Genomic DNA, 15,000 nt, shown 5'->3' on the forward strand with positions numbered 1-15,000 from the left:
TGATGATCCCGCAAGAATGTCGAAAATTACGGAGAGAAAATGTGGGTTGAGGATAAAAGCAGAGAACGTCAAGGGTTGCAGGAAATCAGGAGAGAAGTAAATGTGATAGGCCTGTCAAGTATGAAACACAGGATATTAAAAGATGCAAAAGAAATATTTTGATCAGTTACAAAGGATTACAAAGGATTACAAAGGCGGAGCATGCCGACAGGAGACCTTTTGATCCATATCTAGGTCGGATGCGAAAAAAAAGTCATATTAATAATAAGATAATAAATAAAAACTATGATAATGTAAATAACAAATAAAATATATAAATAATTGCATAGGTATAGTTAAATAATAAACAAACAGGTAAATAGTAAATAATAATAAATTAACATATAACTAATAATAAATGAAAATCAGACAGACAAATGATAACAAAACAAAAACAGATAATATAAGATAAATTATAATCATTACAGCATCTTACTTAGGTGTTTATCTAAATGATTCTTAAAGCTTCGAACTGAATTACATTGCACTACCTGTGCAGGAAGTTTAGTCCATTCATTAACTACACGGTTGGCAAAGTTGTTTCTACCTACTTCCAAATTGATCGATCTTTTTTTTGCTTTGATTTTGATACCGAGGTATATTTGTGTCAACCACAGTGACTTGGATCCAAGAAATCTCAGTTGAGGACCACTGGCGTAGAGGTTTCTGGATTCTGGATTCCAAGGAAAGACCACCTCGCTTGCGCGGGATCGGGTTTTGTGGGAGGGGAAGAATGTCTGTAGGAAAATGAAAAGATAGTAGTGTATAAAAGAGGGCTATTGCCACCGGGCGAATTGCGAGCGATTAGGGGCTTATTTGTTGTCGTGGCTTAGGAGAGGTTTCTGATATTGGTGGTGGAGAGGAGGAGAAATAAAAAATGTAACGGAGCATTGAGGGTCGACTATGGGAGAGCCGAGAATGGGAACAAAGGTAAGGCCGGCCACACACGTGCAGTTTAAACTGACAGTTACAACTGTTCAGTTATAACTGTCAGTTGAAACTGCACGTGTGTGGGTATCTCAGTATCACTGAGATACCCACACACGTGCAGTTTCAACTGAGAGTTACAACTGAACAGTTGTAACTGTCAGTTTAAACTGCATGTGTGTGGCCGGCCTAAGAGAGATTGGTAGAGTTTTGGAGCTGGAGTGTACCGTGAGGGAGGAATTAAGCAAAACATATGTGTGAGTGGTGAAGTCACATCGGGTTGAACACAAATGTAAAAAGATTTTTTTTTTTTTTAAAGATTGGAGCCGAAAGAGTAGACGAGAAAGAGTGGAGTATCAGTCAAAATAGAACCTCTCAGTAACAGAACGGAATCAGGAAGTATATAGAACGAGTAGAAATGAGGAAGGAAATAGAATTCTGATATTGATGGAATATAAAGAAAAGGAAGATCACAGTTGGAAGGGATAAAACAGGAGAGGGATTTCGTAGGAAGTTATACTATATGCTTGAGAGAGCTTGCCGAAGAAATAATTTTCAGGTCATAGACACAATGGCAAAAGAGTCATATTTTTTTTAACAAAGAATATGTAGCTGACGACACGTACATAACACATGCATACGTGCATGCAAACGAATCTTTATATCCTACATACATACATACTCCTTCTTTCCTTACATACATGCATATATAGATATATACATACATAAATATGTACATACATACACACATACATACATACATACATACATACACACATACATGCATACATATATACATATGTACATACATACATACATGCATACATACACATATGCATACATACACATGCATACATACACATATGCATACATACACATGCATACATACACATACAAACATACATACATACATACATACATACATACATATATACATACTGTACATATATACATACATTCATTCATACATACATACATACATACATACATACATACATACATACATAATATATAAATACATACATATGTACATACATACATGCATACATACATACATACATACATACATACATACATACATACATACATACATACATACATACATACATACATGCATACATACATACATGCATACATACATACATACATACGTACATACATACATACATACATACATACATACATACATACATACATACATACATACATACATACATACATACATACATACATACATACATACATAGTCCGTTATCACGTCGAGATTCGGTAGTCTAGATAGACTTAGCTGAGAGCCACTGTCCATGTGGACAAAATCACCCAACGCCAGCCATAACAAAAAACTGCAGAGGTCATTCGCGCTCACTGTTGATTTCAACAACATACTACTGCAAAACATGGCTTGAGACGTTTATTTATGCCTGACGGTAAAAAGTTTTCCTTAGTGTGTTAACAACACAGTAGCGACCGCTCATGCAAGTCAGGTCGACATGAGAAAGGAGGATCCCAGTGCCATCGAATCTGAAGTATAAAAATCAGTAATGAATAATTCAGTATTTCACAAGGGATATAAGCTAGGAAAAGCAGTATTATAGACACCATACAAATAGATAAATATATTAATAAACTAATAGATATGATTGAATTAATACACAAATGTAAATTAGACTATAAGATGAAAGCGTTTGGAAAAGATTTGAATTTCCGTCACGTGATGGTTCGGAGTCGACTAACGGCTGGCACATAAAGAACAGTCAGATCGACTGTTGAGGAAAGAAGGGAAAGAGACAGCGTCATATTGTATGAATAATAAGAATGATAAATGCAGAGATAATGATGAATAAGTACATGAATAAGCGGAAAGAACATAAGGAGGATGAATGAAAGTTACAAAAAAAAATTGAAAAAGCTGGTTAAGAAGTTCAACTTTATCTGTAGTCACATACTAATCAATAAGTTACTTGAAGAATAAGTGCATGTCCAAAACATACGTGAAAAAGTCGTGTGGATTGTAATGGGTCATAACAGGTCTCTGTCGAGATAAAAGATGACAAAAAATGAGCCAAGAAAATTATAAAAAAAAAGAAAAAAAATGTGTTGAGAAATAAGACAGCAAGAGATAGTGACCCTCAACTGGATTGACACACACGCTCGCGCACACACACATACGTTCACACACACACACACACACACACACACACACACACACACACACACACACACACACACACACACACACACACACACACACACACACACACACACACACACACACACACACACACACACACACACACACACACACACACTTCATCGTCCACGTCACCATCATCACCCTTCACACTGTCACCATCCCGTCATGCGTCATGATCTTGCCAGCTGCATGTCCCTCGTCACGTCACGTCATGTGGACACTGGTGCGTCGTCCGGTATCGTATCAACAACAGCAACACTCGTGACGTCAGGTCGCAAAGCGGAGGGTCCTCTCATAACGAACTGTCATATAAATAAATGTCTTTGCCTAGGATTTCTATAGTTGACAGAAAAAGGTACAACACAACAACTGATATCCCAGAAGGGTTGGTATCTATACTTAGGAGATGGCTCTACATACTCATCGGTAGTCCTCCTTTACTTACTCTTTACAGAGATTTCACAGACATGTATTAAGTTTTAGACCTGTATTGAAACATTCGTATTATTTCACAAATACTATTGCCACTTGTGCCATATTGTCTCGTATACAAAATTCTAATTTTGTCCTGCCTAAGAACGGACAATTTGATCTTAGCCTCAAAGCATGCATAAAACATTTCAGGACTTGTGACGCGATCGTTCGATTTTAGAAACACAGCTCTGTATCAATAAACCATGTATGTGCATGTACACTTGATGTCATACAAATAACTAAAAGCAAAGCCAGGTTAGATCCGCAGCCGTGACAGCCAGATTAGCTATTAATATACACATACATACAACTCCTTTACTCTGTCCATATATGGAGCATGTTCTTTCGCTGAATCTCATTAAAGAGGATAAGAAATTATGGAGGGTGCAATGGCGAGCTACTAAAGTAATATGAAATATCAAGTGACAATTTTTATGGGTTTTCTATTGAAGCGAAACCTCTGGAGCTACTTAATGCGTATTTTCAGGATATCAAATAATAACAACAAAGTTGAAAATATTCATATGCTACTAACACTTTGGACTAAGAAAAAATATTAAGCAACGAGGAAGTAGGTTTATTGGCGATGTAAGTACAAACAATCCAGCTAATTATAGGGCAAAAAAGAAAAAAAAAATCCGTTGAGGTGATTCCAAGTTACAGTTGACCTGAGCTTGAACGTCGCCTTCCCCCTCGTTTTTTCTGGAAGCATTTCTTGAAGCAACAGCTATCGAACAGTACTGGGATAGATGATAAGCAAATAAACAGAAATGAAGAGAGAAAGAAATAAAGGAAAGAAATAAGAAAGAAAAGAAAGAGGAAGAAAGGAAGGAAGGAAGAAAAGAAAAGCAGAGATAGACACACACACACACACACACACACACACACACACACACACACACACACACACACACACACACACACACACACACACACACACACACACACACACACACACACACACACACACACACACAGAGAGAGAGAGAGAGAGAGAGAGAGAGAGAGAGAGAGAGAGAGAGAGAGAGAGAGAGAGAGAGAGAGAGAGCGAGTAACAAAGAGTTACAAAGACTCTCAGTACTTCAAAAGGTTTAACAACCCATACCGAGGAGGTACCGTTAAAAGGTTACCGGGGACACACAGTAGTACTTACACTAATGTGTGTGGCACCTTGTATAACCGTCTTTTGAACTGCTCAACTGAGGAACTGTTTACCACGTCCTTTGGAAGTCTGTTCCAAGGGTTGCAGGTTTTATAGGTGTAAAAGTCATCAACCTTCTCATAAGAGTATCAAGGGGGACTGAGCTTCCACTTATGATTGCAAGTGGCATTCATGTTTAAGCTGAAGAGATATCGATAGCCAATGTTATCAAATTCTTGAAGTATTTTGAAAACCTCTATTAACTGTCCTCACAATCTCCTGGTTTCTAGAGAAAAGAGCCCCAAAGGCTTGAGATGCCCCTAGTAGCCCATGTATCTAATGGCGGGAATAAGTTTCGTTGCTCGTGCCTGAACTCGTTCTAGTCTCTGCACGTCCATCCTCAAGTTCGGCGACCAGAACTGGACGGCGTATTCCATATGGGAACGAAATAGAGAATTGTAAAGTGTCAAGACTATTTCTTGGTCCAGATAACGAAATTGTCTTCTAATGTAACCTAAAAGCTTTTGCGGCTTCTCTTCTACTTCAGCACACTGTTGGGAGGACTTGAGGTCGCTGCTAATCAAGACACCCATTTTTTTTTTCAACTCTGTACATGCCATGTCATGACCCAAAAGAGAGTAGTCTGCCCTCTGGATTGCATGCCTGATATGCGTGATCTTACACTTATCCAGATTAAATGGCATCAGTCACTTCTCAGACCACTCTCCCACTTTCTCTAAGTCTGACCTAAGAATTTCTGCGCTTTCAGGTGTTGCGACAGTTGCTCCCAACTTAGTGTTATCCGCGAACCTAGATATACGGCTCAGTTCCAACATCTATATCATTTATATAGATGATGAAGAGGAGTGGACCTAATACAGATCCTTGGGGTAACCCATTGGTAAAAGGAGACCGGTTAGACGATGCCCCATTAATAACTACACGCTGTCTCCCATCTTTCAATCAGGCTTCAATCCGATTTAACACTGCTCCTCTAATACCCATGGCGTGAACTTTAGACATTAACCTCTTATGAGGTACCTTATCAAAGGCTTTCTGAAAGTCTAGATAAAGTATGCCAATTGCTCTGTTTCAGTCATATTCTTGAAGCATGACATGAAGAAATCTATCAGGCTGGTTATGCTGCGAGGCTAATGATAGATTGTTTCCCTCCAGAAACTATTCTATTCATAATTACAGATTCCAGTATCTTCCCTACTATAGAAGTAAGGCTGATCAGTCGGTAATTCCCCGGGTTTTTGTGATCCCCTTTCTAAAAGATAGGGGTCACGTTTGCCTCCCGCCAGTCCCTAGGCACTTTTTCTGTCCACAGAGACTTATTGAAGATTTTCACTAGGTGGAGGACCACGTGCTTGCGAACCTCCTGCAGTAGCTTTGGCAGGAATCTATCCGGACCGACTTGTTTGCGCTAAGTTTGTCTAGTCTGGCTAAGACCTTGATGCTCGTCACTGAATGTTCTCCATGAACTTTCCCTCGTGTACCAAAACTGGTTCAGGAATTGCCCCCATCTACTTATCCAATGAATACTGAAGAGAAGTGTAGGTTGAGAATATAATCCATCTCATGGTCCGTGTTCTGAAGTGTTTCACCACAGTCACGCAAAGGACCAATTTTGTTTCTAAATGTTTCCCTGCTGTTAACGTAGCTAAAAAAACTCCTTGGGGTTAACCTTGCAAGATGAGGCCACCCACTGCTCTTCACCACGTTTTGCTGCTTCTATCATTCTTTAAATCCACCTGCGCAAGCGGATATATTCTTGATGGGTAAAACCGCTACGGTTTGCCTTATAGCGGCGATAAGAAACTGTCCTGCTTTTAATTGCTTTCCCTATCTCTCGTGTGAACCATTTAGGTTGTTGACGTTCTTCTTTGACTACTTGCCTGTTGTGCCATAAAGCGACCACAGAATGAGTCCCAAGAGTCCTGAACGTTGACACCTACATCAGTTGCCAATGCACCAACTCCTCCTCTCAGTCCAGCAAGATCAGCTATTCTTAGATCAGGAAGAGGGGGAGGGGGAGAGGGAGAGGGAGAGGGAGGGGGAGGGAGAGTGAGAGGGAGAGAGGGAGAGGGAGGGGGAGGGAGAGAGGGAGAGGGAGAGGGAGGAGGAGGGTGAGGGAGAGAGAGAGAGAGAGAGAGAGAGAGAGAGAGAGAGAGAGAGAGAGAGAGAGAGAGAGAGAGAGAGAGAGAGAGAGAGAGAGAGAGAGAGAGAGAGAGAGAGAGAGAGAGAGAGAGAGAGAGAGAGAGAGAGAGAGAGAGAGAGAGAGAGAGAGAGAGAGAGAGAGAGAGAGAGAGAGAGAGAGAGAGAGAAGAGAGAGAGAGAGGAGAGAGAGAGAGAGAGAGAGAGAGAGAGAGAGAGAGAGAGAGAGAGAGAGAGAGAGAGAGAGAGAGAGAGAGAGAGAGAGAGAGAGAGAGAGAGAGAGAGAGAGAGAGAGAGAGAGAGAGAGAGAGGGGGAGAGGTTATTTTCCTCAAGTTCAGGAGCGCGTAACTTAAACCTATCTACATTGTGATCACTTTCACCTAGGACCTCATCCACAGATCCATTGTGTAATATGTTATCCTCAGTGGTGAACACAAGATCTAGTATATTTTTTCCTCTTGTAGGCTCTTGTACCCATTGGGTAAGAAATGCTTTATCTGCAAAGTGAATAAGTCTCCTACTTTCATCGTCCCCTGTTCTGTCTTCTCAGTTTACATGGTAGTTGAAATCCACTAAGATAACCGCTGTTTGCTTGCTTATTAAATCAGTAATTTTTTGATACAACTGGTCGTCCTCGTCGAGACACTGATGTGATGGTCTGTAAACTAGAATAGACCTGTACCGTTTTTCTCTTAGCTGAAGCTCCATGCTAAGTAGTTCTTTCCCTGTGTTTAATGTAAACTCGATGGGATACAAGGTTTTTCTAATGTATATCACTGCCCCTTCCCTTCCCCATTTGTCCTATCTTTGTGAAACAGCGTATACCCAGGAATTTCAAATTCGTCGATAAGAGAGAGAGAGAGAGAGAGAGAGAGAGAGAGAGAGAGAGAGAGAGAGAGAGAGAGAGAGAGAGAGAGAGAGAGAGAGAGAGAGAGAGAGAGAGAGAGAGAGAGAGAGAGAGAGAGAGAGAGAGAGAGAGAGAGAGAGAGAGAGAGAGAGAGAGGGAAAGGGAGAGAGAGAGAGAGAGAGGGAAAGGGAGAGGAAAAGGGAGAGGGGGAGGGAGAGGGGGAGGGAGAGGGAGAGGGAGAGGGAGAGGGAGAGGGAGAGGGAGAGGGAGGGGAGGGGGAGGGAGAGGGAGGAAGAGGGAGAGGGAGGGGGAGGGGGAGAGAGAGAGAGAGAGAGAGAGAGGAAAGAGAGGAGAGAGAGGGTGAGGGAGAGAGAGAGGGAGAGAGAGAGAGAGAGAGAGAGAGAGAGAGAGAGAGAGAGAGAGAGAGAGAGAGAGAGAGAGAGAGAGAGAGAGAGAGAGGAGAGGGAGTGGGAGAGAGAGAGGGAAAGGGAGAAGGAGAGGGAGAGGGAGAGGGAGGGGGAGAGGGAGAGGGAGGGGGAGGGAGAGGGAGAGAGAGAGAGAGAGAGAGAGAGAGAGAGAGAGAGAGAGAGAGAGAGAGAGAGAGAGAGAGAGAGAGAGAGAGAGAGAGAGAGAGAGAGAGAGAGAGAGAGAGAGAGAGAGAGAGAGAGAGAGAGAGAGAGAGAGAGAGAGAGAGAGAGAGAGAGAGAGAGAGAGAGAGAGAGAGAGAGAGAGAGAGAGAGAGAGAGAGAGAGAGAGAGAGAGAGAGAGAGAGAGAGAACGAGCGAAAGCGGGAGAGTGCGAATGCGAGAAACTGTATCTATTTCCCGCTGTCAGCATCCCACCCAAGTATCCTCTTGGTCACAATTGGCCGATCGATAAAGCCTTTCCCACAGAAGCTGAAGCCGCGTGGGACTTCGAGAGCAACAGTGCCCTCTTCCCTTCCTCCTCTGGACATCGGATCTTGTCTAAGTGGAGGACGTGGTAGGCCGCAATGACTATCAACTTGTTATCCATGCCCCCTCCCCTCCCTGGGCCACAATCCAAAATATAGTGGGAGTTACTGTATGTGTGTGTGGTTTTTTTTTTTATTGTATCCAGTGTTGAGCTAGCTTCGGAAGCTAAAAAAAAAAATTATAATCAACATAGGATAATTGAGAGTATAGACTAAGATCCCCCTTAGAGAATAATACAAAAATTACAGTCTAACATTCACCTATAATTGTAATAGAATTAGGACACTTTTATATTTTATTAAGGTTGCCGCCAGGATATCCTATTGATTTATTATTGATTAGTTTAGTATTTGTTATCTAATAAGTTAGAGATATTAAAGCTGTTCCACACTAATAAAACATAGACAATAGCCCAGAGATTCTTTATCCATGGGAGGGCCTGAAATTGGTTCCCAACCATTGAGTCCATTTTGGTGATTTTCAGAAAGTTTTTCCCCAAAGGAGATGGCGAATCATGAGTTTATCACTCAGGAGTGGGCTGACGCACTGATACTAGAGCTCGGTGCAATACGACAGTTTAATCAATGCCGCTTTGTTCGACAGTGCGACATTTCGTCTGGTTTCTGCCAAGTGTTGTCATAGAATTTGTATTGATGGTTTGACTGGTTCGTTGGAGCTAATCACATGGCGTCCAATACTATTAATGAAAATTAAAAATTCGATAGAAACCAATAAGATTGAAAAATAAAATATGATAAAAAATTACGAGAAAATAGAATGAGATTAAGAAAAATATCATATTGAGGTACCATTCATAGTTCTTAAACCTCCAAAAGGGAATAGGAAAACACTAAAGGTTCTTTGTTACACCTAACGATTGCAGCTCTCCTCTGGGTCGGAGTCTCTAGATGTGGGAAGTACCAGCAAGTTGGTGTGTGGCGGTTTGAGGAACTTTGCCGTCGTGCCATTTGAGCCCCCAAGACCCTTTCGAGATAGCGGATGCGATAATCATCCTTGAGAGCTCTCAGATAGCACAGATACGGGGTTCCGGCCTCACAGCTGAAGAACAACGATCAGGAGCTTTTGACATAAAAAAAAAAAAAAAAGTTTATGTCGTCATCAACGGTGTTTTTTTGTTTTGTTTTTTGTTTTTTGTTTTTCCAAGATGATTATCAATGATAGGAATCGGTTAACCCTTTATCTGGTGCTACACAACTAAGAATCACCCGATGCTGGCAGAGTACATACATACATATACCAAAGGCTTTTTTCCCCCTACACGGGGGGTAGCCAAAAAGAAAAAGGCATAGAAACCACTCCCACCCATTCCATTTCCTATATATTCCACTCCCCTCCACCCTCCTCCCTCCCTCTTATCTTGGCACCTCCTGGATGACGGGTCATTCCTGCATCCTTGTCCACTGCCCTGGGTCAGAAGCAGTGTCGCAGAGTAGAAAGACAAATACCTTAACTCTCTATACTGATAAGTTGACTTCGTTTAGCTCCTAGTTGCAGACGGAAAATATTTGCCACATAGGAAACCAATCAGATACAAACACATAAATACACACTAGATCAGTGGTTCTTAACCCACTGGTGGGGAATGGCGGAGTTACCAAGTGGGGAATTTACCGGTCGGACAGAAGAACCAGTCTTTTTTTTTTTTTCTTTTTTTTTTTAATCGATGTGTTTTTGTTTCTTTTTGTTTGTTTCTGGTGTCTTCTTGTTGTCACCGATGCTGTGGTGGGAAATGGAGAGTTGGCTCACTAAAAAGTGGGGAATTGGAGAAAAAAGGTTAAGAACCCCTGCACTAGATAATACAGAAACACACACCTATATTTACCTAAATATCAAAAACACACTTGGCAAGGTGCTTCACAAAAGACTGGCGAGGAAATTAGAAAAATAATTTAAAGAGCAATTGTGATAAATTTCTCTTGGAAAGACGAGCAACAACTATGATTACAGGAAAACATCTGAATTAGAAAGAAGTAATCAAATTGGTATATACTGCAATGATCGGCAGGATGTGATATCTAAATAAACATATTAGAAGATGACGCCAAGCTATGAAGGAAAATGGAAGATGTTAGTTTCTGTATAGCCCCACAGGAAAACCTGGATGAACTGGAATCGGACATGGCAAATTTGATTCTGCACGAGAAAATGCAATCAAGAAAATATGAGATAGTAAATCATGAAAAACAAATTCTTATATGCTAAAAGAAAGTACTAAATTCATGAAGACAAGGTGACAGGTTCTGGGGCAAAGGACAGCCATGACATAAAACGTGGACCTCATAACTAGTTCAGTAACATAGAAATAGTATAGTTATCGTAGGAATACGAGTGTTGGCTAATAAATTCATGGCTCGAGATACAAACGTCTATTTTCACAAAATCTACATATCTATTTTGCGCAACATAGTCTCTTTCAAGTTCACATATTTCGTTGAGCGGTCCTGGAGCTTCTGAATTATTATTTTTTTTTTTTAATTTTTTTTTATTATTTCATTTTTTAAGGGAGTGTCGCCAGCGATCATTAGAAAAAATCTGGCACATGAGTGATTTTTAGGCAAACATTTCAAAAGAATCTCTATGATGGTGGCAACACTCATACAGTGCTATACAACTATATTTCGTTTCTATTTTTTATACATCATTAAATAGATAAAATGTTGGCAACCTCTGGCAACCCCATTGCATAAAAAAACATTCTGTATGTATTTTAGCGTCAACATTTCTATAGCTATATGTTTTTTTGCTACAGAATTGTGTTTATGGAGATATTTGACAACTTCTCCCACCAGCATACCCCACAAAGACAGTGGACAGGGCACCAGTACTCTTGAAAAGGTCAAAGTAAGGTGACGTCTTTCCTGGCGCTCTCATCGTACGCTACATTTTTTATTCCTCGGCCTGTATTGTTGCTGTGATCATGGAATGATTAACAAGAAACAAGAGAGTGACGCCGCAAAATATAGAGAGGGCCCGTGAGTGCCTGAAATAGAAACAAGAAGGAAAAAGAAAGAGAAGAAAATCAGCACAGCTGCACCCAACACTCCACAAACATCTACTAGCCACGCCCACCTTACACCTCCTCCACCCACGCCACACCACTCACCGCACATCTCATCAGTAAAGAAGAGGAAATTGGAGATTTGCTATACATCACAACTATCAAACAAATGGTCGTGAAAAATGGTTGCGAAATTTTAAATCCCACGTCCTGTAAATTTTATGTTTTTGTTCTTTCTGTTGTAATATCTTCGGATGTTCTGTATGGATTTTTGTCATTTTTGTTTCATTTGAAAGAAAAAAAATAATGCTCTTTATTCTATACAATGAAAAAAATTTTTTTTTTTATGAAACCTGAATTTTGAAGCATTTTTTAATAATTCAGAGAAACAAGTTAATATAAAATCAGAGGTATTAGTTTGATGAAATGTATTCAATAACTTTTGTTTCCCAGACTCTAAGCTTTCATTTTATACCGAGCTGAATGATGTGGAAGGATTTTCCATTAAGTAATTAGAGCTTCACTAGAGCTCACTATATCTTCACTAAATATTCACTTAGGAATTATACATTAATGTAATGGGTAATTATACCTGAGTTCATTAAATACATATTTAAAAATTTAATTTCACCTATTCTATAAAGTGATGCAACACTCCCTTAAGGAACAATCTTATTTCTCTAAACAGAAGTTCATGGCATCGATGATGTCATTGTCAGAGACAAAACAGCGACTAATGAGCTCATTACTATTATGTTTATTTGTTTATCTAGTTTTGTTTTTCTTTTAATCTATTTGTTTTTGGAAACAAGTAGAGGCCTGACTGGATTAAATCAGGTGAATAGGAAGGATGTTCAATAGATTCTAAGCCACAATCTTGAACAGCGGTAAGAGCCATAGATGATTTTTTAGCTGACACATTGTTTTGGTGGAAGAACGCCCTTAGAAACAGCTTCCAACGCCGATAAAAAAAAGTTCTCATCTTTTTACCCGTATATGCCTTAGTAGATTAACATGGTAGGCACGGGTGACAGTTTAATTCTTTACCACGTGATCCACGAACAAAATACTTTCTACATCCCAAACCTAGTAACCCCTACCATACTTATCAGGCATTTCATCTCAAACATTTAAATTAATCCTGTCTTCCTCTCTTATATTCCATGTGTCTGCCCCATACAGTACCTTCGGCACAATCACCCCTTCATACAATCTACTGTTAGCATCCATTCCCAAATGTCTATTTCACATTACACTTTTTAACCCCCCTTCTCTCAATCTACATTTTACCGTCACCTCCACTCCTTCCTTTCCCGGCACATTCGCACCCAAGTATCTAAAGGTATCCATTTCCTCCAGATTCTCTCCCTTAATACTCACTTCCTATTTGCTACCATCCTCTCCCCTCGTACATCTCATTCTCTTACTTTTATCCACATTTATCTTCAATCTCCTTCTTTCGTACACCTTCCCAAACTCCGTCACTAGATTCTTTAATCCCTCCTCTGATCCTGCTACATTGCAGTGTTGTCAGCAAACAACAGCTGGCTTATCTCCCATTCTCTCCATTTTTTAACATATCCAATCCCCTGCCCATTACCCTTGGAATTACCTCTCGCACCACCCCCATCCATGTATAAATTGAACAGCCATGACGACACGACACATCCCTGGCGAAACCCCATCTTAACTTCAAACCACTCACTCCCTCCGTTTCTAATTCATACACAGGATCTAGTACTCTCGTAAAAACTGTTGACTGCTCTTAGCAGTGTGAGTGTAGTAGTTCCAGAGGGATCAGTTTGTTGAGTGTAGCTGGGAAGGCTTATGGAAGAGTTTTGATTGAGAGGATTAGGAGAGGAATAGAGGAAGTAATAATTGAGGGTTTAGCACAGGTAGGGGTTGCGTAGATCATATTTTTGTGGTAAGGCAGATATGTGAGAAAGATTTAGGAAAAAGTAAGGATATTTTTTGGGTCTTCATGGATTTGGAAAAGGCTTATGACAGGATAGACAGGAAGGCACTGTGGGAGGTATTGCAGGTATATGGGATAGAAAGAAAGCTGTTAAGAGCGTGGAAACACACAAACATAAAACAATCAACCACCATTGCCCTACAGGACAACAAATGCAGACCCTCACTACACATCATTATCTTCTATCTGAAACAGATGTTTGCACGTTCTCCTAAACCATACACCATTAATGCTTTTTTGCCAATCTCACCTTTCATTTCCTCCCCCACTTCCATCCCATGTGCCATCACCATCATACTAGTGTCACACTGGTCATTAATCTGTAAACTTGTGACTGCACAATAAGATAAAGCGGGGAACACTTGTCACACCGGTATTTCGCTTCAGGAGTTACATCTGTATAAAGTTTCTTAGAAATCAGGATATGTCATAAATATACCTTTGTTTCTTTATTCATTTGTTTGTTGGTGGGACGTGTAGTTTAAATTTGCGTACATTATCTATTGGAAATACAATAAAAATTATATAATACACTGATTTACCAAAAGTCCATCTGAAAAAAGACCCATTATTAAATCAAAGAAGTTTTGTCACTAGCGTCTCAAGATCTATGTAAATGAAAAATAAGAAAAGTGCCCAGATCCGACTTGTCCCCAAGTCTGTTCTCCCTCAGCAATATATTTAGTTATCTAAACTCTTAAACTTTCATCTATCTTCCTCACTCATGCCCTCCCTCCCGCTCTATGTGTGTGTGTGTGTGTGTGTGTGTGTGCGTGTGTGTGTGTGTGTGTGTGTGTGTGTGTGTGTGTGTGTGTGTGTGTGTGTGTGTGTGTGTGTGTGTGTGTGTGTGTGTGTGTGTGTGTATGTGTGTATGTGTGTGTGTGTGTGTGTTTTTCTATCTTTCTATATTTCTATCTTTCTATTTTTTATCTATCTATCTATCTATCTATCTATCTATCTATCTACTTATCTATCTATCTATCTATCTATCTATCTACTTATCTATCTATCTATCTATCTATCTCTCTATCTCTTTCAATCTTTGTTTTTTTATCTTCTTCTGACTAAACGGCGTGCATTACAACACCATCATTATCACCATCACCATCATCATCGCGATCACCATCATCATCACTACTATCATCACCATCATCACCCGTGCAACATTTTCAGATTTTTATTACTTTCTACAAACTATTATTCTTTATATACTATGATACCTTTGAGAAGCCGAAGAATTCTAACATCTTATCAGGGAGCTCGTTGGTGC

At 40.1% G+C, this 15,000-nt stretch overlaps 1 protein-coding gene across 2 annotated transcripts in view; it reads right to left on the reverse strand.

Annotated features, from left to right (window-relative positions):
* The window catches only part of LOC143035710 (uncharacterized), a 330,735-nt gene that overhangs the window by 64,280 nt on the left and 251,455 nt on the right, over positions 1-15,000 (reverse strand). For both annotated transcript variants that reach the window (XM_076202592.1, XM_076202591.1), the window contains exon 4: positions 14,951-15,000. This exon is cut by the window's right edge and continues 114 nt beyond it. In XM_076202592.1, the coding sequence (XP_076058707.1) occupies positions 14,951-15,000 (50 nt within the window). The remainder of the gene's footprint in view (positions 1-14,950) is intronic.

Source organism: Oratosquilla oratoria, chromosome 19 (assembly GCF_046742065.1).
Source record: "Oratosquilla oratoria isolate Oo_2021 chromosome 19, ASM4674206v1, whole genome shotgun sequence".
Classification (NCBI taxonomy): domain Eukaryota; kingdom Metazoa; phylum Arthropoda; class Malacostraca; order Stomatopoda; family Squillidae; genus Oratosquilla; species Oratosquilla oratoria.